Source organism: Fundulus heteroclitus, chromosome 2 (genome assembly GCF_011125445.2).
Source record: "Fundulus heteroclitus isolate FHET01 chromosome 2, MU-UCD_Fhet_4.1, whole genome shotgun sequence".
NCBI lineage: Eukaryota > Metazoa > Chordata > Actinopteri > Cyprinodontiformes > Fundulidae > Fundulus > Fundulus heteroclitus.
In genome coordinates, this window is record NC_046362.1 from 7225717 (window position 1) to 7251410 (window position 25694).

Below are 25694 nucleotides of genomic sequence, written 5' to 3' on the forward strand. Positions count from 1 at the left end.
AACCAGACTAACACCGGATCTGGTCTACAGCTAATGATCAAACTGTTTTCTTGGTAACAGGCTGATCATCTGATTTAAGAAAAAGTTTGAACATTACAGTTTTCTACTTGGAAGCTAAACTTAATAAACGTGTCAGTGAGGGTGATGTGTTACCCCGGCAGCTTCCAGAGGGGGAAGACGATAGTCAGTTTATTGTGGAGCTCCTGAAACTCGTCAAAAGTGCGGAAGACAAACTGGGCCTCGTTATGGCCGTCCCTCATGAGCCTCACCACGTAGGTCTGCACACACAGGACAGAAAGAAAAAAGTCTGCTTTAATACAGTCCTGATATAAAATGATGCAAAGATGACGTCAAACAGTATTGGTGGGGCTCACATAGTGCTTGTCAGGGTTGTATCTCTTCTGGAAGGAAAAGATGGAGGCGTGGACGATGCGCCCGTCCTGCTTCATGGTGTACGTCTTGGGTGAGAAGGACAGGATCGGCTCGTCGTTAGCAGGAAGGCCAGAGAATCGTAACTGTGCGAGGTTGTGGATGAAGAAGTTAAACTTGGTTGCTATGCTTCCCAGACTGGATTCGATCAGCCTGTGGAGAAAGAACGAAAAAACAAAGGAGGAAAAAACAGTGAGATAAGATTAGGGTGAAAATGGCAACAAAACTCTAAAATAAGTAAATAACTATTTTCTGCCAATTAGTATTGTTTTAGATGATGTAAATGTTTCCATGTGCAATCTTTTGCAAATTAAGACAGCTGCCATTTGGTCTCTACCATAACTCTGGTATGCCACCTGGTGGTTTGTGAGCTTGTAGCAGGTTAAAATCTCTGATCATGGGACTACTTCAAAGTAGGGATGTCAAAATAATCCATATGTTGATATAATCAATAATAAATGAATTATTCAAAGATACTCATCAATGTATCAATGTAATTTTCATTTGCCCAATTTGTCGCAAACAATGAAGCTGGAGTCGTAGTGTAGTGCAAAACTTGTGTGACAGCCCTGCTTCAAAATCTGAGCCTTTCCAGCAAAATCAAAGAGACCTTTGCGCTTCATTTTGCCCCTGCGAGCAGGTTAATGTGATTACCTTGTAAAGAAGATGGTGGCCTCAGCATCTGTGTTGTGAGGCTGCAGGGCATCAAACACATACTTCAGGTCCTGGGAACCAGTCAGTACGGGCAGCCCTGATGACATCATCTAAAAAAAAACAAAAAAAAAAAACACAAACTTTATAAAAAGACAGACTCTGAATGTAAAAAAAACATAGAGCACAATCCACTGATGAACATTTCCATGCGTTAGTTTATGAATAAATAAAATAAAAATGGCTACTGAGTTGCATACACTACTCTGATTCCTGCGAGTGCAAAATAAACGAAAGCAGGCTCTTTGAAAAGTAGGCCAAAATAATAAAAAAGAAAGAAAAAAGGCTTAAGCATTATTTAAAAAAAGAGCTAAAGTTTCTTAATATTACCCAACACACACAACTTTAAACTAGACATTTTGTAGAATCTTAAAGATGTCCTGAATGCAAACTGCACTGCATCATCTTTACTGCACAAACAACTCGTTTTCTAGGTGCTCCTGCTTTCAGAGGGATGAGTTGATAAAATCTGTGATTTGTGGATTCAAAACAGCTTTCATTTAATTGGGGAACATGTTTTCATACAATGTAACTTTAAGTAGTTAGTGGCTATTTGTGTGTCAGCTCCTCATTGTGTAGCTTTAAGATGTCCTTTCCCACCAGGCTCCTGATGCAGTTACGACACACAGGGTTTTTCTGGACATGGTTACTAGAAACTTACCTTTAGAAATTTTCATACTTTTCCACACACAACTTTCTAGTTTTTCCAGCAGTTAAGAAAACATTTGGACTTTTAATTACAAAACACAGATCAAGTTGGGTCGCATCATTTCCACAAATCTTTAAACACCTTAATAGTGAAGCGGTTTTACAATTCAACAGTGTGGTAAAGGACTATTTACTTACATTTCTGGCATCTCAACAAGAGCTGCTTAGGTCCAAAACGTACACAATGTCACACAGAGATGTTAAATCTGGATTGGTTTAAAGTCAGCGTATTAGATCACAGCTTGCAATCCCAAAAAATGGGAGTGACTGTGTCTGGCCTGGCTTCTAAAACAGAGCTTTGGATCTTAATGAGTGCACTTTTATTTTGGGTTAATGAGTTACAAAAAGGTTTTCAGCTGGCAAATCATCTCAGTGTAAATCAATGTCAATGTTCAGTTTTTTCCCCCCAGAAATTTGTCTTGTATCTTAAAGAAAATAGAAAAGGTAATCTCCTTACATACCTGTTTAGACTTGAAAAACCGTAAAATTAAATCTCCCAACCCTTTCTGTAAATGGCAACAATGAACTTGCTGCTGCCAGCAATATCGACACGTGTTGCTCAGCTGCAGCTTTAGCCACCATTACTGCTTACTCAATGCTAGCACTAATGTGAATAAACTTTAACAAGGCATGGTTAGGCATAAACCGCTAACAGATTTTAAGGTTAACACAGATTTTAAAAAGCCATCAAAAATATCCTGCATACTGTTAGTACAGTTTAAAATCCTTTAATACCAGACAAACTGCTGAAGTGACCAGGTGTTTTAGCTGCAGACGCAATAGGTGTTGCTCTTCTGTTTTGTGTTATTTTGTCAAAGCACAGAGATATTTTTACTCCAGGTTAGCACATTGTGAGAATCTCTGCATGGCCCATGCTTAGATATGAAACAGAAGGGCGGCTATGATGACCTGAATAATCTACAACCACCCGGCCACAGAGAGCTAATGTAACGCTGTGCCAGTTCTGAACCCAAAGATTCACACACACTCCAATCCAAAAAGTAGCAACCAACCAATTTTCCCCTTAAAGACTGTGTACTGTCTGAGGGATTGCTCTTTTACTAAGCCTCACCAAAGACAGCAGGTTGAGGAAAAGTCCGGAGTTCTTGCGGATGAGGTTGTAGGCTTGGCAGCACAGGTCTACGAACAGCTGGAAGCGGCTGGTGGGACGCTCGCCCCCGTTGATGACGTACGCCATGTCGGAGGTTAAAACAAATGGAGCTCGATCCCTGATTCAGACAGAAGAAAGAGGGCGATTAAGGTGACAGGCTTCTGACGGGGAATAAAAAAAAACATGTGGAAATACATCTGAATGTTGACGTTAATGTGGAAACGGTGTATTCGGATACGCAGGTGTTTGGCGTTACACCCTACAGACGCTGATGAACTTTCCACAGAATAAACACCAAACATCTGTTTACAACCTCTGCAACGTCGATACTCCCCAAAGAGCTTCCTTTATTTGGAAAAGAGGAGGAGGAGAAAGGAAAATAAAAAAAGAAAAACAACTGCCTGGAACTGGTAACTTGAGACTGTGTCAATGCCAACTGTATGTGTAGGACACATGGGACATGAGTCTGAATTAATCTTAATCTAAATGTGATGAGTTCTTTTTAACCATGAAAATAAGACATGTCTTGTGAAAGTGCTGAGTATGTGGATGTTGCATATAAGAAGCAGGTCATGCCTGAAACATTCATTATTCATGCAACGGCAGCTTCTCCTGCACTTAAAACTCGGTGACCTAAAAACCAGAGAGGAGATACTTGGAGGACTGGAGCCAGAGACACTTTTAAATAAAATCCTGAACTAAATTACTTTTGTTATTATTGCTGTTTGTGTGTTAATTGTGTAAAAGATTACCAAACGGTTATGTAGACATTATAATTTGCAGTACTCTTTATTAAAAATAAAATAAACAACTGCTTTGAAACCTAACTTAAATATTTTAAGGCATAATTTGGCAGCCCCATTCAACTTTTTACGCGTGTTCCTGGACGAGCGCAGACGACAGCTTCAACTGCCTTTGCTCTGATCACGCCATTGAGTGAACGATGCAACTCAAATCAGCTGATGCAGGACACTTTAGCTGCTCTGATAGCAACAAAGTCATAAAAACAAAACCGCAAGTCATCAACATCCTGGTCCGCCCTTAAAGGAACAAACCCTCAATCACTGATAGCAGCGAACCAAAGCCCACTTTATCGGACCAGCAACAACCCAATCTACCACAAACCGTATGGTCATCACCTTTTAAAGCTGCCAAACATCTGGGCGTGGCCCAGAAACTTGCCAAAGTCGATGTGAAACATGTGACCAGTGGAGCGCAGCATGATGTTGTCATTGTGGCGATCACAGATGCCAAGAACGTAGGTTGCAACGCAGCAACCGGCGCAGGAGTAGATAAAGTTCTCAGATGCCTACGAAGATAGAGAAGAGGTTGGATATATATATATATATATATATATATATATATATATATGTGTGTATACACAAGTGTTTTGTCATTATTTTTTACAATATAATAAAACTAAATTATGGGTTTAAAGTTTAGCTTCAGGCACAAAGTTCAAAGGTAGCTATGTGGTGTCCAGTCAAATTAAAGTGAAAGAACAACCCCAGAGGTGGAGGATTCTCTCCCATAAATAGATAAACACATGAAATCCTAAATGAGACAGAAGAGTAATAAAGGTTTAGGCTATAGACTTTACACGAGGCATTTAAACGGTGGGTTTGGGGTGGTATTTCTTTAACCTTACTTTAAGACACCGGTGTTAGCATATTGTGTGTGTGTGCGTACTTTCTCATATTCATCCTCAGCAGGGTTGTACTTGCGAAGCCATTCGGCCAGAGGCTTGTCCTTAAACGATCCGGTGACGCCATATTCCACCTGAATCTTTCTGAGGGTATCAGAGCAAGGCACCAGCTCCACCATACCTTCAAAAGCCAGAAATCTTTTATCAGCACGGTGCAAACATAAAAAGATAAGATAAGATAAGATAGGCTTTATTGATCTCACAATGGAGAAATTCACTTGCCACATCGGTTCATACAAGAAGGTGCAGAGTAGGGAAGGTGCATTCAGTTATATACAGTGGATCAAAAAGGATACAAAAAAAATACAAAAAGAAATAGGAATGGGCATATGATGTCTTATTTACATACATAGTGATCTATGTGTATAAAAACATATATACATACTTATATATATGTACCTATACGCCTACATACATACGTACCTACACGTATATATGTGCATATACATTCGTGTATACATTTGTACATACATAAATAAGAGCGCTGTTACAGGCCTGGGAAAACTAAAACTGTTGTTGCATTGACTGGTCACAGTGTTCATGGTTTTCTCTGATATAGGCGCACTTCGGTTTAAAATCTGACGAGCGTCACCTTTATCCTTGCCAGTGGAGATGCATTTAAAGTTGACGATGCGGAGGTCTAGCCCCTCCTGCAGCCAGATGCGGTCCATGATGCGAATCATCTGGAGAGCGAGCATGTCCTGCCTCAGGTCTTCTCCTACCTGACACATAAACAGAGCAACTGAGCGGTAAAGCCAAAAATCACCCAACTTTAGTTAGTATTGCTGGATTTCGTTTCAGCCACCAGGGGGCGCAGAGTTAATCTGGGAAGCAGGGAAAGGTTCTTGTGACAGCTCCAAAATAACCCATGTCCCTGGTGTTGTTTCACAGTACTTTGCAAACATTAACTCCTTGAACTATTTCACATTCTGTCACATTAAAACCCCAACTGTCAATGTATTTTATTGGGATTATATACGATATTTGACACAAAAAGACCTATTTAATTTGATTAGGGTCTGAACTGGACCACTTTGAAACATCTACACGCTTTGAACTAAAGCATTTTATAGCAGCTATATGGTTGTTGTCTCACTGGTGGGCAAACCTCTGCCCCAATTTCTGTATTTTTTATTTTTTTGCTGCCTTCAACAGGTTTTCTTCCAGGATCGAGTTGTTTATAGCTCTATCCATCTTACCTTTAGCTGTGATCGGCTTCAGCTCCCTGGACAAGAAAAGCATCCCGGCACCATGACGTTACTGCCCATGTTTTACAGTGTGTTCAAAGAGATGTTCAGTGTAAATTTTTAATCACATAACCTTTTTGCATGCAGTACAGCCTGTTAGTTAAGGTTGACTGCAATGTGTTCGTAGGTTTGCTGTTGTACCATAGACTTTTATTCATCCAGATCATTGATTTAATGGATTTTGGATGGATTATCATGACTGGGATGTGTTTCTACAACATAATCCAGTTAAAACTTCTGCAAAACTTTAGCTGTCACTCGTTTGCTGAGTTTGTTGGTATTCCTGATGCTGCTTGTTCATTAATGTTCTCTAAAAAAAAAAAACAAAAAAAAAAAACTGGTCTTCATAGCCTGATTAATTAGGTATATAAGAATAAAGGGGGGTGAGTACAAAGATGCACCAGTAGTAGTTTTGCACGCATAATATTTTGAAACTAGTTATTTTCTGTTCACTACACATTTGTGCAGAAATTTGCGCTGGTATATCAGATAGAATTGCGATAAGATGCATTGAATCTTGTGTCTGAAACATGACAGAATGTAAAAAGTTAAGGGATAGGAATACGTTTGCACGGCGCTGTGAGCTGATTGCATTTTAATAATGTCCCGCTGTCGGCGTGGCTGTGTATGAAAGTGTGTAGGCGTACGGCGGACCTTAAACATAACATTGATTTCCTCTCCTAATGGATCTGCATTGGCCAGAGCCAGCTTAAGGGGAACGGCGTTGGAGTTGAAGAAGGAGCAGGCCTACGAACAAGCAGGATAACAATTTTGAACATTAGGAACTCATTATTATAAGAAAACACATAACATGGATTTCCATCACAGTCTTAGACCGACAAAACAAAGCAGAATAGAGGTTTACATTTAATTAGTAGTTAGCGTGTAAATGCTTGTCCCATGCCACAAAGACAGCAAAGATTATTAACCAATCACAATCCTCTGTCCAACACAAAGCTTTGGTCGACTCCTCCATTTTTAGTACAAGGAAAGAAGTACACTACTTAAATGACCTACTTCAATGTGATAATAAAAACAAAACTGCCTGCCTGGTTCAATCAAGGTTTACTTCTTATATTTTCTAGATTTTATAAACTGTGTTAATTGGATGAATCTAAGACCTGTTAATGCATAACCCACCTTGAAGTTTAGCTCCTTAGCCACCAGACTCGGGTTCAGGGGAAGTCGGCAGCTGTTTCTCTGGAAAAAGTTCTGAATATTTTCAAGGCCCTCCTGCAGCGTCGCCTAAACAGCCACGTTAACACGTTAAGTAATGCACATGCGCACATACAAACACAAAAAAAGGAATCGCCTGTTAACTTTACGCCACTCAACACAGAGACGCACAAAAGCGACCGACCTGTCGGGTAGATCCCCCCGCCTGTCTGACCCTCTCGGCCACCGTTCCCAGCAGAGTGGCCAGGTGAGTCTGTTTCTCCAGCTCTGCCCTCAGTTTGCTTCCACACAGGCACAGCAGGGCACCCAGCACCAGCTCATAGCGCCGCCCCCAGGTAGAGTCCTGCACTGCATCCTTGAGTAGCCTGGAGCGAACACATGCATCCACCGTTTAAAGGACACCACAGTCCAGCTAAAGAACTCACACTTTGACTTTTTGTCACTGTGAACGTAAAATCATATCAGCCTGCCTCTTGTTTCAGAGTAAGACGGTGTTAAAAGGCTTAGAAGAACCTCACTAAGACCTGGCTCGGCAATTGCTCTTTCCATGATTCAAGACTGTCGAGACCAAAGTGGTTAAGATTTAGTCCGCATAAATAATCCTGTTGTAATCTACGTATAGAGACGACGTGGTTAAGATTACAGAGTTTCTTCTGTATGTTCAAGCAAATATTTTTTAAAAAAGGAGTAATTCTAGTATCCAACTAAGGCATTTTTTGTGGCCATCAGTTCACAGAAGAGTAGCCGTTTGTTTGTGCTTGGCTTGTAATTCAGTGCTGCTGCAGACTCACCAGTACAGGTAGTGGGCGATGTTAATGTTGCCTTGAGCTCTGGACAGCAGGAACATGACGAGGGCGTTGTTCAGGTGACACTCAAACTTTATTGCCTTAAGGAGACGACAGAAGAAAGGCATTTTGAACTTAAAATCTGCACATGGGAAATTTTACAAACATGGGAAAGAAATCTGAGTTCTCTTAAAGAACATTCGCTCTGCTCTATAGTGCACGTATTATTAGTTTTACCTGTACTAGCTGTGGCAGGTAGTCAGCAAGTTCGTCATCACTGCTTTTCTCAATCCAGCTTACAGCCACACTTCTCACTTCAGTATCTGCAAACCTACATAAACATACAACGCAAACAACAGACATCAAACTTTTAGTCTCCCTCTGAAATTTCACACCTTGGCAGCAGAATCACATTTCCACTAAGACTCTTTTGACCAAATCTAAAATGCATGCTAGGGCTTAGGCATGAGATGTGTGTACAATGCATACTTTGAGTCAAGTAACTCCAGTGCAGTGACTAGGGGCAGAGAGGGCCAGTGGTGCAGCAGGGAGTGGATGTCAGCCATGCTGGCCCAGTCCCAGCTGGGCGCACTGGCCAAGACCTTAGGGAGGCTGCTGGGATGGTCCCGACGACAGTGGAGCCGATGGTCCCATAAGACCTGGTGGTCTGACCGCTTTAACCTGTGGATGGTAAAAAAAAAAAAAACGGGAGCATGAAGCAGGGAACAGTTCCTTTTGCATTAAAACAAGCAATTTAAATGCTGTAGTTTTAGATTTAAACCAAAAAGTATTTTAGATTGGAACCTAAGCGGCGTTTATTGGGAGAATAAATCAGCAGACTGCATAAAATGCAGCGTGTGTTGCACTTGGTCACCCACTGAATATCAGGATTTACCAAGTGTGGCCTCTTGAGACAAAACATTAGACCAAAAAAACGAAAAAAGGATCATGGTAAAGCATATTTCCGCTACAAATGTTAACCGGGATTAAAAAAGTCTGCAGTTAAAAACAGAAAAGAGCAAAATGACAGTTATTACTGTCTGTATAAACGTTGTACGGCTTTCTAACTTACTTAGAAAGCAAACACATTAAACTGCTAAAGATCTGTCATGTTGTTCCAGCAGTTTTAAGTCTTTTTATCAGAACTTGCTTCATACAAGGAATCTGGCTTTGGTTCCACTTTTATCTCAATGAAGACATTTTAAGTACAGCACACAGAAAGGCGAATACAAATAATTTAACGTTGGACGCCACAATAATACATCAACAAAAGAGGAAGACACGGTCGACTAGCGTCCAGCGCCGTCTCTGTGGCGGCTGGCTTTAGCAAACAGAGCTCTGCAGCGCTGACCTGAAGGGGAAAAGTTTAAACAGTTTGTTTCCAGGATGCGTGTGGTCTGCGGAGATGTTAGCTGCCCTTTTCCTGACCCTGGACCCGTACAGGTTCTGGAGGGAAGGTCAGCCCTGATGATCCCCTCTGCGGACCTAATAACAGTCTGGTCTCGTCAAACCACACAGTGATGGGTGAGCATGGCACAGACTGAACAAGGGCCGTGTTAAAGATGACCAGCAGCTGCTGTGGAAGCTCGCACTTCTTGAGTAGAAGCAGGACGTACAGAAGAAACGTGAAGGTGAAATCAGAAGATTGCTTTAAACCTAAATATGGGCTATGAATAATTTTAATTGAACTGTTTGAAAACAAAAGAGTGAAAGCTGGAGTTTTCTCCACAACATAAAAGCAGGACTGGCTTACTTTGTAATCCGCATTTATTATTGTTGTCTACTGTTGAATATTTAACATTGTGACCACTTCTCCACTTAAAACTAGGGCTGAACAATTAATCGCATTTTCAATATAATTGCAATTTAAAAAAATGCAATTTCCAAATCGCAGAAGTCTGCAATTTTTGGCTATGTAGCAATTAGGGAATTAGACACGTCCATTAGGTGTCGGTAAAATGTTTCAAGTGGGTTTGCCTCCACATGGAAGGGAAGACAGTTGCAGCAGTGAGATAATCTAATTTTATTACTTGTTTGAGAGTTTGTATAATCATACAAAGCATTAAGTACTGGTCAATCAGTTTAATACATAGACTTGCTTGTTGGTTGGACTTTGCACTTTATGTTTAACAATGATTGATGTCCAATTAAATTAAAAGCTGTTCTCTTGGATAATATTCTGATCAATAGAAACATTAAAGTTCTTGCTTAAAATAGTCCTTGTTTACAAACATCTTTATTTAGAGGCCATTTTTGTTGCTTGTGGTTAATGTGGAGAAAAGTCAAAATTGCAATTTTGGTTGAAATTTTGGTTGAAATGAGTTTAGATGCTGTGGGTCTTTTAGCAACTAATCCGCACAGCGAGGAAACAAATTGATTTGTTGTTTGTATATATTTAAAAACACATGATAAATTAAACTTGAAAAAAAAAATCGCATCAAATCGCAATATTAAGAAAAAAAATTAGATTATTTTCCAATATCGTTCAGCCCTACTTAAAACTACTGAAAGTTGCCCTTCTACCAATAGGTGCCACTCCTCTTCTGTCATTAAACAGAAATGTGGACTGCTTGTGTACAAGTCAGTGACTCTGGCTGCTGGAGAAATGAATGAGCAGGACAGAAAACAGGATGTTGGAGCCTGACGACAAAGAGCTCTGTCTGAACCGCCAGCCGAGTCTCACGGATGTTGGCAGCGAGGAGGAAGAGATTTGGTCGGCAGCCGGGATTAGAGCATTTAGTTGGGGGTTGAAGCCGCTTGGCGAGAACAGACACACTGGAGCAGCGTACACAGTCGCTGATGGAGGAATGTGGCGGTCAATCAGATGGTTTAACGTCTCCTGATGGCTCTACGAAGTCCTGTGTAATTCGACTGGTCAAAAAAACTGCCTGCAGCTTGTCTCAACTCAAAACGTTCTGTTCACTAACGTACTAAAAACAAACTGGGAATCTGATAAAACGAAACATAAATCTGATTTATTTTACTCAGCATTAATGCAAACACTTCCAGTACGTTCTGAGAAGTCTTCACACCACAATTTCATCCCATCTTCAGGCCTCACATGTTCACAACATCCAGCTGCATTGACAGCTATCAGTGATTTCATTCAATGTCATTTGTCTCAGAACAAATTTGTTGTAGAATCTCCCTTTTCACATATTTGGAAAAAAAAAAAACGGTACTGGTACCCAAAATTCGAGGCTCGGCTGCAGATTTTCTCCAGCTTCCGTCTCAGGTCTGGATCCAGCTCTTCCAGTGTGTGCGGCTCGGGGCTGGGGGCCTCCTTGGGTCCGACATATAAAACATCTACTGCTGAGTTGGGGAAGTCCACCTGATGGCAAAGACAGTATCAGAACTAGGATTGGTTCATGCTCACAGTGCAAAGCAACTACTGAGAAAACCTGATATTCTTACACATATTTCATCACTTTCCCAAACTGCTGGTTCTCATTACGTGTTATGTTTGTGCAGTGAGTACACATGGCACATGACACACATGGCTTTTTTACGGCAATGTGATCGGCTCAATTCCAAACTTTTCACCACCCAAAAAATCTGATCTGTGCCACTTCCATATGTGGCACTAATGCGTATACGAATTGGATATTTTTCAGTAGGGCTGAACGATTTTGGCAAATAATCGAATTGCGATTTTTTATGTTGATATTGCGATTTAATGCGATTTTTCCTCCAGTTTAATTTATCATGTCTTTATAAACATATACAAACAACAAATCAATTTGTTTCCTCGACGTGCGGATTAGTTGCTAAAAGACCCACAGCATCTAAACTTGGAGCAGAAATTATTGCGTTCTGCCTACGACATAATTCAACCAAAATTGCAATTTTGACTTTTCTCTGCATTAACCACAAGCAACAAAAATGGCCTCTAAATAAAGATGTTTGTAAACAAGGACCATTTAAAACAAGAACTTTTAATGTTTTTATTAATCAGAATATTATTCAAGAAAACAGCTTTTAATTGATTTGGACATCAATCCTTGTTCAACACAAAGTGCACTTTACAAGCAACCAACAAGCAAGTCTATGTAATAAACTGATTGACCTGTACTTAATGCTATGTATGATTATATAAACTCTAAAACATGTAATGAAATTAGATTATCTCACTGCTGCAACTCTCTTCCTTCCATGTGGAGGCAAACCCACTTTAAACATTTTACAAACACCTAAAGGACGTCTTATTCACTAATTGTTACATAGCCAAAAATTGCTGACCTCTGCGATATGGAAATTGCGTTTTTTTAAATCGTGATTAATTGTGAAGCCTTATTTTTCAGAGAGTCGGCAGTCGGAACGGTCATGTCCCATTTTAGCCATCCGTTGCGTCTCTCTCCTGTCTCTCACTACACGTCCACACAGTAGTAGCAGTTAACGCTCCATAAAAGACCAGAAGTTCTGGACACGTTCTACTTTATCTCTGTTAAACTTTAGACTGGCCACCAGTTTTCTCTTAAAAAGTAAATGTTTTCTCCTTGTAAACCACCCATAAAAGTTTAACCTGTGCAGTTTTTTCGTTTTGACAGGCCAGGACTCCATGTTCATTGCAAGGGCCGATTTAAGGTGGATTTATTTTCGAAATGCGGGTCATGTGGACAACAACTCGTGGCACGCTGAAAACCACTGGCTGCCTTTCACGACCAGTTGAACCAGAGCAATTCACAGGAAGCAACCATGAAATGAGGTAATCAGAAAAAAAATATAGACCATATTTACACAAATCTCACACCAAAATCAGGGACAGGTACCCAATGAATATTTTTGTAAATACAAATCACTACAACTAAAAAAAAAACTAAGGCCAATCAAAAGAAGAAATCAAATGTAGCATACCTCTTCTAAGCAATCCCCTCTAAATGTCTTTGGTTTGCTCTAAAAGCTTTTAACCAGCACCTGCAGAATGCCACTCCCTTTCACTGCATGATTACTTGATTTCTCCCTTTGGTAAAAATGATATGAAATATCCAAATATGCTAATAAAATGGCAGGGAGGTCACAGGGTGTCCTGCCTTTCTCCCATGACTGTATCTGATAATCCCATTAAACTAACCTGTAATATGATCCTTTCAGCAGGAAGCCTCTTGCGGCTACTTGTAGCCCCAGCAGCGCCAGCGGCTCCTTGAGCAGATGTCCACAGACATAAGAACCTCGTGCCTCGTGCAAGCACTCTATTAAACACAGTCAGAAAAGGGTGAGACACTTAAGGAAAGCCACGTTTTATGTTGTTACAAGCAGGTAAGATCCTTCCTCCTCCTCACCGTCTGAAGTCAAACAGGGGCATAGAGACTTTGCCTAAAAACTCTGGGGCTTTCCGCTGCTTGTTGGAATCTGGTGAGCCGCTGGCATTCTGGTTGAGCACCCCGAACAGACTCAGAGTCAGCGTGGACTCCAGCGGGAGCACTGCTACAGCGATGGGGAAAATGATCCTTGGGGAGACAGCACAGCATCATCATTAGCATAGCAAGTCAGTGAAAACAGCAGCATCTATAAAAGCTGGGGGGGGGGGGAGCGCGAGGACTCACAGTTCATCCCATTTGATGTGGTAAAAAAAGCTTTTATACGTGCCCACTCTCCTGGAATGGACTGGTTTGAACAGGTTCTTCCCGTTGTGGGTGAGCGAACACATCAGGAAGTACTTCTCATAGCTAAAAAAAAAAAGACAAGAAACAATAGTAATGCTTAATATTTTATTTATCATTAACCACCGTCTAGAATTGACCTAGAAAGAGCTCCTTTAAGGTGATATTCTGACAGTGCTGGACTAATCTCTTAATGCATGTAAACACTGTTCAGCTCAGGATATTTTCTACTGAGCGAGTTGCTCAAAGGCAACTCAGGAAGTCTTTGAACCTGCCCACTTAGACCCCAGTGGTCTGGTCGGTCTAATTTTAACAAGCAAAAATCCCGCGTGGGTGAATCCCAACAGCACCATTCAAGGAGCGTTGAGCAATTCCCACAATAGTCCTACAGTCACATACAGTGCCTCGCTAAAGTATTCCCACCCCTGGAACATTTTTGTTTCACATTTTTGTCGCATTACAAAACACAACCTTCAATCTAGGTTTCAGAGATTTTGCGCGACAGACCGACACGACAGGTCGGCTGCCAGAGCTGTCAAGTGGTATGAAAACGATAAACGCAGAGATAAAAACAGTCGGACATATTTATCTTCAGCATCTCTTGATCCAGACACACCTAAACAGCATCTGCTGTGAATAAATGCTGCCAGGCCACCCGTGTGATTCCCCCTCAGCATGATTTCAGCTCATCTGTGACGGCCTGAAAGGTTTGCTGGAGAACATTAGTGCTTATCCACTCAGTCGCTGGTGCATGTGGGCCGACTGTGACGCGAGGAGCCAGGATGTTCGTCCTGCAACGTATGGCAGCCTCACTTGTGTCAGTCATCGTGGCTACAGTGTAGCTCACCACCGTCAGCGTGCCGGCGGATGAGTGAACGCAGCGCAAAGCACCGTGGGGTCATCTGGACTTGATAAAGCGCTGCATACAAGTACAGGCCATTTACTATTTTTAACCATTAGTGAATAAACAGCATCATGAAGCTCAAGGAGCACAGCGGACAAGTCAGGGAGAACATTGTGGAGAAGTTTAAAGCAGTATCCCGAAGCATTGAGTATCTCACCAACCACTACTACAATATAGCAGAACTGCAGACCCCTCAGGACCGTCCACCTAAACCGAGAAGAGAGGACAGGAGGAGCGTTGGGCTTCATACCCCCAGGTCCGCCCTGCAGTCTGTTTGGTCGTGAAGCTTGTGTGACAGAAACTTTGTCATGTGTGCCTGCCCTCTGGGGTCTGCCAGCGGCGTCCGCAGACGTCTGTGTGCGGCCCAGATTTTTGTGACCGTGCCGACTGTGGACACCAGCAGGGACAACGGTGCTCCCATTCAGCCGGTGGCACATACAGGGAGGGGAGGATTCAGGTCGGCAGCTGATTAACAACGGCGCTTGTTTTTGAGAAACACTGGGTGGAGAGATTCTGCTCTTCTCAATGTTTGGATAATGTATCTTCTGGGTACACGCGGAGAAAAACTGCTTTGATTTAGTAAGAGGCCAAGAGGACCGTGGTAACTTTGCAGGAGCTGCAGACATCCACAGCTCAGGTGGCTAAATCTGCTGGCAGGACAACCATCAGCCATAGACCAGGCAAACATTTGTGGCAAAAAGAAAACAATTGCTGAAATAAAGCCACAAGTTCCATTTGCACTTTGCCTGAAAACCATGCTGGGTACACGGCAAACCCGTGGAGGAAGGAGCTCGGGTCTGATGAGACCATATTGGCCCTAAAAATCCAGACCGAGCTACAAGGGAAAGAGTGTTAGACTGGCATAGTCAATCCGTGCCAAAACTTCAAAATTCCTGCTCCCAGGCGCTCCTCAACCAATCAGCCTCATTGTCAGCTATTTTGCCATGAATGGATAAAAATGTTGCTTTCTGAACTGTTCCAAGGTGGTAGAGACAAACCCGGAAAAAAACAACAAAAAAAAACAAACAAACACGAAGCTGTAGCTGCAGAGAAAAGCTGGACCAACAAAGCACTCACACAGGGGGAGTGAATATATATGCGTGCTATACTATCTATATTTTTATGTGTAAAAGCAAAATCATGCCACTTTGTGTCGCCGCTTGACATCAGATCCTCCACAAAACAAACTGCAGCTGCTAAAGGTGACACAATGTGGGAACGTTTTAGAGGCCATGAAAACCTTTTTTTCATGTAAACCTTAAGAACGTGTCATTCATACAGATGTCAAAAAAATACAAAAAACCAACCAGCGAATATGTACGCACGTGAAAAGTGGAAAGCAAAAACGTAAAAGCAAAACACCTCTTCAGAGCCGTTAATTTATTAGCAATGGGTTGAGTAAATATCTGCTGTGACGGAAGCAACAGGCAAGGCCACATCTGTTTGAGCTGCAGTCTGATTAATCTCAATGGATAAACAGGCAGCCAGTAAAACCACCTGAGCCATCCAGACGGCCTCAGCGCTCCTATCTTTGTACGCTTGGGATTTAACAGTCGATGCTGTAACGTTAATACAGCGTTGCCTTAAGAGGACGTTATTTATATTTCCAGATGTGAGGCAATAATACCCGTGATGAAGCGTTTGGTTTGTTTCCACGGGACTAAAAATAAACTCGCTTTAATTAATGACAGATCCATGCGTGTGACTATGGAGAAAAACAACAAGTAAATCAGATGCACACTTTACGCTACAACAAGCTCGAGCCACTGCTTGGTGCCATCTGTGTTGGCAGCCCCGCGCTGCTTCTGGTGGCTCTGCAAGCTGGCAATGCGGCGAGGCCACAGATGGACGACACACGAGCCACAACAATGCTAAACACTTCGACCTCAATAAGGCGGCGTCGTAGCAGCGCGGCAACGGATACGCGGCGCTGCTCGTCTGCGCGGGAGGAGAGCCGAGCTCAGCGTGTCCCGCTCCGGCCTCGGGTTGCAGAGAGCTGAATATTTTTTTAAGGCGTCTTCGGAATGGCTGCCGCTGTGGCCATATTTGCTCCTGGCCTGAAACAGTGTGCTGGAGCAAAAAAAAGACCCGATTTTAGCAGTTTGTCTTTTAATGAAACCCTCTGAAAAGTGACAAGAAAACAAGAAACAGTAAAGAAGCTTTTTCAAAAGTAGTATTTTTTTAAACTGCTTCCTTCGCTGTCAGGCTTACTGCACCAACCAAACCCTGCTCTTTCATACCAAAATTATTTTTAAGGGGGTCTTAACTGGGCTTTACAATCTATATCCAAGTGAAGGGGGAAGAACATTCGTTCGGTTTTCTGACCCCATGCAGGATCCTGGTCACGGATGAGTTACAGGACCTCGCATGGAAAAACTGGATCAGATCTGCTTCTCGCACAGAGACAGGAGATCAGGTCGGCCGTGAAACGAGACACTTGCACGGAAAAATAAGACACAAGGAGCAGCACCAGAGCCGTCTGTGTGGTAAAAGAAGTCGAGGCTCGCTGCAGCGATAGCACAGCTCAAGAGACCGAGCTGTAATATTATAGCGTCACAGCAACAACGCACCGAGCTCCTTACTAAACGCGTACCGACTAAATCATTTACAAACCCAAATATGTCACGGAACTTCTTCTTTTGTGATAATACAAATAATATTAATGAGGGTCAGAATTACAAAAAGATAAAGAACTGAAACGATAAGCTGAAGAACGGTTAATCAAATCGGTGTAAAGTTTCATGTTTTGGTTTTATATAAGGGAACAACAACCAAATATTGTGACCATGACCTTTTGCTGCTGAGCACTGATTTCTATATGAAGATACTGCGAGAGTTTCAGCCTTTATGTTGGTATTGAGTCTCTTCAGTGTTTTACCTGCTGACCCAGTGGCCTGGGATGCCGTGCAACGCGAACAGAGTGAACTGAAGGTGGTCTGTGGTGCCAGAAGCCTCTTTGCTTCTCCTCCCTTCTACAGCGCCACCTTCCTCTGCAGGCTGGCCCAAAGCGGGTAAGCTGAAGGACGGCGACGGAGGGCAGAAGGAGCGCAGGTAGAGCTTGACCAGGTCGTAGACGGCCTTTGTCAGCAAGGCCATACTCTCCTCCACAGGACTAGAGCCACCTGTCGACAGGTCAGGATTGGGTCAGTGCCAGACTTCAGTGATGCAAGGCTAATAACATGATAGATGAGAACATTACTATGCCTTGCAACCCACATTTATACACCTTGAACCATTATTTTTTTATCTTAATACAATACATTTGGCCTTAAAAGGCAGCTGCGGCTGATTACTAGGGTCTGAAGTCTTCTACATGTTTACAGCATGGGGTATTGTTTTCTAACCTAACCCTGCTTTAAACTTAAACACCACATTTGACTTGTGAAGGCAATTGTTTGGATTGTACTGGAGTTTACCTGGGTGCAAATGTCCACCGCACTTTTATTCTAGTTTCATTGCTAAGAAAAACGTTGAAAGCCTGACGAAACACAATAGTCTTTCTGTGTGGCATGTGACACAATGTGAAAAAAAAAAAAAAAAAAAAAAAGCTCAAGCGGTATAAATGTTTTGCAAGGCACTGTAAGTTAGTTTTGACTGGAGTGAAAAAAATGTGATTGAAAACACAGCAAATCCATCTTTTATAGCATGGCGTGAGTGGAGGTTATGTGTGACTGTATGGATGCACATAACTTACTATTTGATGACTGACCAGGTGATGTTGACCCCAACTAGAAAGCAATGCATGCTGGTCTTAGAAATGACATGATCTTAACTCAACACCACCACCGAATGTGTTAGCACATGTACTTATGAGGGGCCCACCTTGGGTGAGCGTGTCCGGGCTAAATTGACGGAGTGACGGAGTCTCTTAATGGCTTCTGTGATGGACTGGGTCTCCACCTCGTCTAGAGCACAGCACAGGTTCTTTACGGTCTGCACCACCCGGTCCACCGTCTTGTACTGGGTACTCTGCACACAAAATATAGAGCAACGAAAAGGTCTCAATCTGCTCCTTGCTCTGATTCAAAGGTCCTTTTAATGACCCCGCAGTAAGAAAGTTTGGAAGAAGAACAAAAATCCTGTTAAGTCATCTGAAAAATCTGCTCTAATTGTTTCACTTCTCATCATTTCTTGCTGTTTTTCTATAATATACTGTTAGCAGGTTCAACAGATTACTGTTTATGGAGATAAAAGAACAAGAAAAACGTCAAATACAATATTTAAAAAAAAAAAAATTTTTTTTTTTTTTACAAAATCAACCCTTTTCGTACCACGTTTTGCTTACAGGGAGAACATGTACCTCATTTTCTAAGCAGATGTTGACTTGGTTGTGATAACCCTCCAGATAGTCAGCGAGACCTTGTCTGCAACCAGATAACGATTATTATGATAAACCAGTTTTACACATCTGCTTCCCACCCAGTGGGGGACTCTTGTACCTGGTGACATTCTCCCTAAAAGGCCTGTCCACGTTGCTGAGATGTTTCTCGAGGTCGATTCGAGAGGTATCATCTTCTGCCTACAAATAAAAAGAAAGCGGAGCGAACAAAACAGAGAAATCAAACATCACAGATAATAACTGACGTAATTAAACCACAGATGCAGTGGGACAATAGCTCAACTTCCTTATGCTTCAGGTAGCTGAAAGAGGTAAAAGTAACTTACGCTTCGACCCAAGTCCCTCCTCATGGTCGAGTGAGAGAGCAGCTGTAGCGTGATCTCATTCTCCCACTTCCGGCAGTTCTGGATGTACTCATGGCTGCCTAGGCTGTGTTTACTGCGGCACAGGGTGGCAGAGGTCCAGTGTTAGCGATATCACAATCCTGGCCATCCAAAGTAACAATGTGGACCTACTGACGGGCGCAACGCGGTCAACTACATTTACTTGGTTGGTTGACATGCTTTCATTAAACCATAGACTGCAGAAACACTCTAATATAGGATATTAAATCACACATTTAAAAACAAACTCAAACAAAACTTAATTACCTTTAACAATAAACAGTTGTAAGTAGCTCAGCCCCTGAGCTACTTTCAGCAACAGATAATGTTTGGCGAAGTAACTCTAAGTTATTATGAGTAAATATTGCAAATACACTCTGCAAGAAAGGATGTAGATTCTGATTAGCGCTGTTGAGCTGATGGTGTCAACAAACAATGGCTTCTCAGTATGCTGACAACCAAAGCGTCACTCGGCAACAAAAGCACCAAAAAAAAAAAGAAAGAAATGTCTATGCTGAACTAAGATCCTTCAGATTTGTAAAAGCTTTTTTGTGAAAACATAAAAGGACAGAATTTTCAATGCTTTCTTGCCATTAGCGGCTCTTTAGAATTGCACAAGCAGAAAAACTGCAACATACAGAGTAGTGCCGTGGTTTTAAAGCGGAAGTTTCAGAAGTTCCTGTACAAACTCAGGAGTTTGGAAGTGGAAACCTCATTAAACATAACTTAAGCGTTGTTAATTGATATGATCTGTGCCCAGATAAGCTGCTACAACCAAAAAGCCTAGATAGATTACCGATGATTTACTACAGTTTGTACTTTCATACACCAAAATGTGTAACACGTCGATCAAAAGAAGCTGCGTATGTGTTTGAAAGATTTATTAAGGTAAAAGTCGCCACAATGCAAGTTTAACAAGCAACATGGCCCTTTCTGATTTTGGGTTGGTGAGAAACCTCAGACTATCCAACTTTAAATGTAAGCTTCTGGAAACTCTACTTTTAATTTTTCCTCCTTTAAATTAGAAAAATGTTTTACTTTGGAGATAAATGGAACGCACAATTACATCATACCCAAGAACCTATAGTGCTGTGCTGATTTTTAACGACAACACAACAACCTGACCAAGCCACAGTCCTGCCTTACGGTGGTAAAACTGGTAATAACTGAGGAGGCACGTGTTGGAAAAGGTTTGAGAATGACTGCCCTACGCTGATTATAGATCCCTTGATAGAAAGATTAACTCTATGAGTGAAAACCCTAATATGAAATTCTAACTTTCCCCCAAAACATTGCTCTAACCTCATTCTGATGAGGTTAGAGCAATGAATGTCTCATTCTGATGAATATGAATATTGTATAATGTCTTTTCTCATGAGTTGGATTACACTCCTACTCAGTACATTACTCACTCAGACAATGCTACATGACATTTGGCAGTCTATTTAAAGTACAAAGACCAGAACACCATGTTGAGAGGGCTGGTGTTACTATGATTGTCATTTAAATAATGAACACGAAGTTGCTGAAAAAAATCCTTTGAAAATGGCTGAGGAAACTTGATGCTTCTTATTTAAAAGCAGTCTTTTAGGCTTGAAGATAATTGCGTGTGGAAATAAGGTTCAATATATAGCAATTAAGGGCAGTCTGTGACAGCACAGTCATCCTCTCAACATTTGTTAGATTAAATATGTAACATTTAACTCTGAACACTTAAATGAACTGTGGCCTTTAAGTGCTGCCAAGTAGAGCTGCAGTTTGCATGAATCTCAGACTAAAAGCAGTGGAGGAGGTTAAAGGAAGATGTAGAAAAACAACCACCATTCCTATTTGTGCAAGACGTGGGGGGATGCCAAAATAAGAGCGACACACTAAGAGAGATGGAAAAGAGAGAGAGGGACATATGAAAAACAACTAAAACCCCCGTAAACCCTCACAAGAAGAGAGGTTACTGGGGCTTCCAGATATGTTGCAGTTTTAGAAATACTCACTTCTGCAGCACTTCCTGCCGACCACAGACTTTGAGCAAATAACTGGAGAAGTCCACCTGGTCCAGGTCATCATGGACCCAGCAAAGAGTCTGACTGATCAACAGCTCCACTGGAGAACTCACTGGAGAGGAAATAGCAGGAGGACAATATTCAGAAACATGGACTGAGGTAAGAGGAGCATTGCAAATACACAGTACATCTCAAGATCACCGTCTACAATATTAATACTGCAAAGAACTGCTTCAACTTCAATAAGGATACGCCAACTAGAAACTTAAAGCAGATACATGTGTTGATGCTTTTCGTGTTATACAGTAGAAAATGTTTTAGGGAGCCACCAAGATGTTCTGGTTGAGTCAGTAAGACAGAAACAACTAAATAGTTGTTTTTTTGCTAATACAGAAGCAGACTTTAATAAAAACATGTCATCAGGATGGAAATATTGAATAACATTTTTCCCAGTAGCTGAACTAGACCACTAATTACCTGGAATCTATGTTTGCAATGGACCCAAAGGAGAAAGACATGACAAGTCAAGTGAAATGTTTTATTATTCAATTCAAAAATACTTCCTACAGGGAAATTAAATGAATAGCAAGTTATACTCTAATTGCAATATTCTCCAGCATTATCACTCACTTACCTAATATCGGCCAGCTTCACCGAGGCATTAAAAAGTGTTGGTTATTCGGTCAAACCTTTCCTACAAGTTCAAGTCCTTTTAAGAACATGCCAGAGAAAGTGGTACAGCAATCGAGTTTTGTTCCTCTACCCCACTTGTTACTACGTCTTGAATAACACTCCTAGACTTTTGATTCCCTTAGAATAAAGACAAATTAGACTGACTGGGAATATTTTCTGGTGTGAAAAACAGTTATAGTGTGAAAACTAAAGGAGTCCCCCCTTTCACTCAGTTCATTTGGAAAGCTGAAAGTCTTAAGCAGCCGACTGCATGCCTATACTCTCAGGGTTACTCTATGAAGAGCAGACTGACAGAAGGTATAATATTCTACACAAATAGCTCCTTTATTTGAAAATTATTAACAAATTTTACAAGATTTGGTGGATATACAAGTCTAACTCAAAAAGAAAACATGATAGTTAATATATAGCAAAAAATTGACATTTTCAGCAGTGAAAGAAACAATTGTTGCTTTTCTATAAAGCAGTTAGAATATGTAATACATATGTAATACATGTAATACAAGACGGATTCTCTGTGTTTGTGAACGCACAAACACAGCGAGAATTCAGTTTGCCGGCAAGGTAAGGGAGTATGTGCTTCATCAAAAAAAAAAAAAAAAAAAAACTCGATAGCTATAAACAATTCATTAACACTTCAGGTGTGAAAGTTGCCAAAAATTAGCACACAATTTTTAAGTTATTAAAATCATGTTATGATTTATTTTTCTGGATAAAAAAATCGACATATCTCTCCAACAACAGAATACCGTATTAAGTTATAATAGACAAAGCCTTGCTAATAACAATAAACGTGTTCTCAAATAAAAGGAAATGACACCAGACTGCAGTGTAATCACACCGACTGAGAGGGGATGAGAAGTCAACGTCCATCCAGGAGAGGACGGGGCAGAGAGCGTAACCTGACACACTGCAGATTACTCTGCTGCTAATCCACTTCGTCAGACAGGTACTATACACAAACACAGGCTCAGAGGCAAACACAGACAGAGTTCGCACCCAGAAACATTTCTGCTTTGGACTCGGCATCCAGGTTCAGGTTACTGCACAGACAAACACGGCAGAGACCACCTCTGACTCCAGCAACAACAGACCACCACCCTTCAGGGGAATGGACTTTTCTCGATACTTCAGAACCAGCGGTGGTGCTGGTAGCACATGAAATACACGGATGTTTCGAACACAATAGTGAAGCCATGGCTAACTCTGCTAGCGTTCGCAGAAAAAATATCCTGTGTTCATTTTTCACACATGGATGGTGCTGGCCGATTGGCTAAAGAACAAAACGCTTTATTCCAATGCAAAACATACTTCAGCCAAATCAGGAGGATAGCGGGATCTGAAATAAATCGACCGTTTTATAACAAAATTAAATAACTAAATGGACGGATTTCAGATCCAGTTTCATGCAGCAGCTAATAGGAGGGCGAGTAAAGCCAGAAGTCACTCAGCGCTTAGTAAATCTACAAGGCAAACATTATAAAGACGTGAACGGGAGGGCTGTAATTCCACCGTGACACAAAGCAAACAAAGATCTTTGCTTCCGTAGCAGCTCCTACAGCCACACACAGATGTTCAGACAGTTAGGGTTAATGCGATCTTATGTTTTATAGCCTCTAAGGGTGGGCGATATGGCAAAACATATTCCTCTTCTTATTTAATGTTATGTTAAAATAAGGCCTATAAAGAAACAAAAAGATACAACTATAAGTTTTTATAGATTTGAATAGATTTTCATTTCTGTCTGATATTTGCCTAATTGTGTCAAGTACAACTGTAAATGAAGCAACTCTTGAAAATACAGCTGATCTGGAACACTTCAGTCAAACTCAAAACTGCATTCTGAATTAAAAAGTAAAAAAAAAATATTGTGAAGGCTTTCTGCTTGAGGTTTATTTAGTGAGGCTAAAAGAAGAGGACAAAAATAAAAACCCGATGCGTTTTGACACCAGCATAGAATACCAACGGGCACAATTTGCCATATACTGGGTCATATGAAATCTGTGTTTCAAAATCCCATTTAAATATTTTTAAATTCCCTTTTATTTTTTTTATATTATTTTTTATATTACTGTATTTTTAGGACTATAAAGCGCACTTAAAAACCTTACATTTTCTCAAAACCTTATGGTGCGCCTTATAGATGTTGTGTTCAAAAATCTATCAAAATGTATAAGTATGACTTTGGTTAGCAACAAAGCCGCTCCACTCAATGGATATTCGGAGCATTATGGGACACTGTGTCACTAGCTGATCGGCTCCCTGAGCTGTCTACAAGACTGCTTGACTGTAATGTTGAAACTAGAAGTGCATTCATTTAAGGCAGCCCACGCTCAGAGTTCAAGCTAGCAACAATAAACCTAGTAAGTTAGTTCAATATAAAAGTTACATTTATTTTGACCTTATGTTAGAAACAGGGATGTGTCGTCCAACTACTCTGTCCTCCCAACAGAGACAGATAGCTTACTCTCTGGAGAGAGCTATGTACATGAAAGGGCAGAGTGATATTACACACTTGGAAGAATATTTAATGCGCCTTATAATCCGGTGTGCTTTATGGTTTGAAAAATACAGTATTTTTTTGTTACCATATTCTTTTCTCTTTTTTTTCTTTTTACCTAACACACATCAAATTATCTAGATAAAAAAGGTACAAAAATCCAAGTTCAGTACTAAATAACCCATATTGGAAAGGATAAATTGGAAAGATATTTGGTCAATATTTTATATAATTTGAAAAGCAAATACAAAAAACAGTAAAGGTACAAATGGTCCTTATGAGTTTAAAGAAAATGTTGCAGCTTTTTAACTTAAAATAATCTGGCAATGCCTCACGTAAAACAGGTGTACCTTTACTGTATAAAGTGATTTGCACGCACTGCTACATTATTTCTAATAAACGTGCACCTAGCTGCTGCTGCTGTTGCTGTTTACAAAAAGAAAGTCATTTGTATAAAATGCACCCTCCTGCTTTAATGCATTTTCTAGTTTGCTTTGTTTTTTCTTTTCTTTTACAGGACATTTGATCTGTTTCTGTGAAGCAAAGAATTTTTGCCAACTTAGCCTTGTTAGTTCCAGGTTCAGGATGTGTAAGAAGCAAATTGTAGTTGTTTTCAATAAACACTGAACCACTACGCCCCTCGATTGTACCATTTTTTTTATTTTTTATTCTGGCCCTCTGTGTATTTGATTTTGACACCCTTGCACTATAGTAAACAGTTAGTTTAGCATAACCGCACAACATCAACAATACTTTTGCTAACGGATGTATTTGAGGCTTTAACAGTGAAAACACATTCGCTGAGCTTAGCTTTCTTCCTCCAACAACAGAACTGAACTTAGTATAGTGAGACAGAAAGGAAGAGAAAAGGCAGTGAGAGAAAATCCTGAGATCCAGTGATTCAGAGAACAACTTTGAGCACAGCCCAAGCTGATCACACCAAAGTGGAATCTGTGCTCCACTGGTACTCTACTTAGCACAATGCAAAAATGTTTCTGCACGCAGCAGCAATAGGAACAAATGTTTTTTTTAGACCGCAGCCGAGCTGGTGTTGCAATTGGTGAGGAAGCCCCCGAAACAGCTTTACCTGCAGGTAAGATTAATGTTTTGCTGGAGCCACAGGAAGATGGATCATGGCTTTAAAATGAGGAAAAGCTAAGGAGGGTATTCCTGGAATAAGTTTGGTGAAGCTGAACATAAAAATGATTGACTGCGTGAAGGAACAGAGCAGCCTGATTTCAAATTGCATAGAGAAAACAAAAATGGGTGACACAGATGTTGGGTTTGGGGCTTTTGTCTGCTTTTGAGATTTAGAGTTTGGGATGCAACACAACCATCTTCTCTAACCTTTCAAGATAAAACAAGAACTATTGGCTAGGATCTTTCTAAAAGAAGTCTGTGGA

At 41.0% G+C, this 25694-nt stretch overlaps 1 protein-coding gene across 3 annotated transcripts in view; it reads right to left on the reverse strand.

Moving 5' to 3' along the window:
* The window catches only part of pik3c2a (phosphatidylinositol-4-phosphate 3-kinase, catalytic subunit type 2 alpha), a 57572-nt gene that overhangs the window by 5668 nt on the left and 26210 nt on the right, over positions 1-25694 (reverse strand). For all 3 annotated transcript variants that reach the window (XM_036146649.1, XM_012862466.3, XM_021316345.2), the window contains 24 exons: positions 21090-21210; positions 19042-19153; positions 18816-18895; positions 18677-18740; positions 18199-18345; positions 18071-18104; positions 17255-17498; positions 13416-13538; positions 13152-13319; positions 12944-13061; positions 11061-11203; positions 8362-8553; positions 8110-8203; positions 7879-7973; positions 7272-7452; positions 7052-7156; positions 6566-6658; positions 5257-5386; positions 4649-4785; positions 4099-4268; positions 2921-3077; positions 1084-1193; positions 375-582; positions 154-278 (listed from right to left, as the gene is read on the reverse strand). In XM_036146649.1, the coding sequence (XP_036002542.1) occupies positions 154-278; positions 375-582; positions 1084-1193; positions 2921-3077; positions 4099-4268; positions 4649-4785; positions 5257-5386; positions 6566-6658; positions 7052-7156; positions 7272-7452; positions 7879-7973; positions 8110-8203; positions 8362-8553; positions 11061-11203; positions 12944-13061; positions 13152-13319; positions 13416-13538; positions 17255-17498; positions 18071-18104; positions 18199-18345; positions 18677-18740; positions 18816-18895; positions 19042-19153; positions 21090-21210 (3151 nt within the window). The remainder of the gene's footprint in view (positions 1-153; positions 279-374; positions 583-1083; positions 1194-2920; positions 3078-4098; positions 4269-4648; positions 4786-5256; positions 5387-6565; positions 6659-7051; positions 7157-7271; positions 7453-7878; positions 7974-8109; positions 8204-8361; positions 8554-11060; positions 11204-12943; positions 13062-13151; positions 13320-13415; positions 13539-17254; positions 17499-18070; positions 18105-18198; positions 18346-18676; positions 18741-18815; positions 18896-19041; positions 19154-21089; positions 21211-25694) is intronic.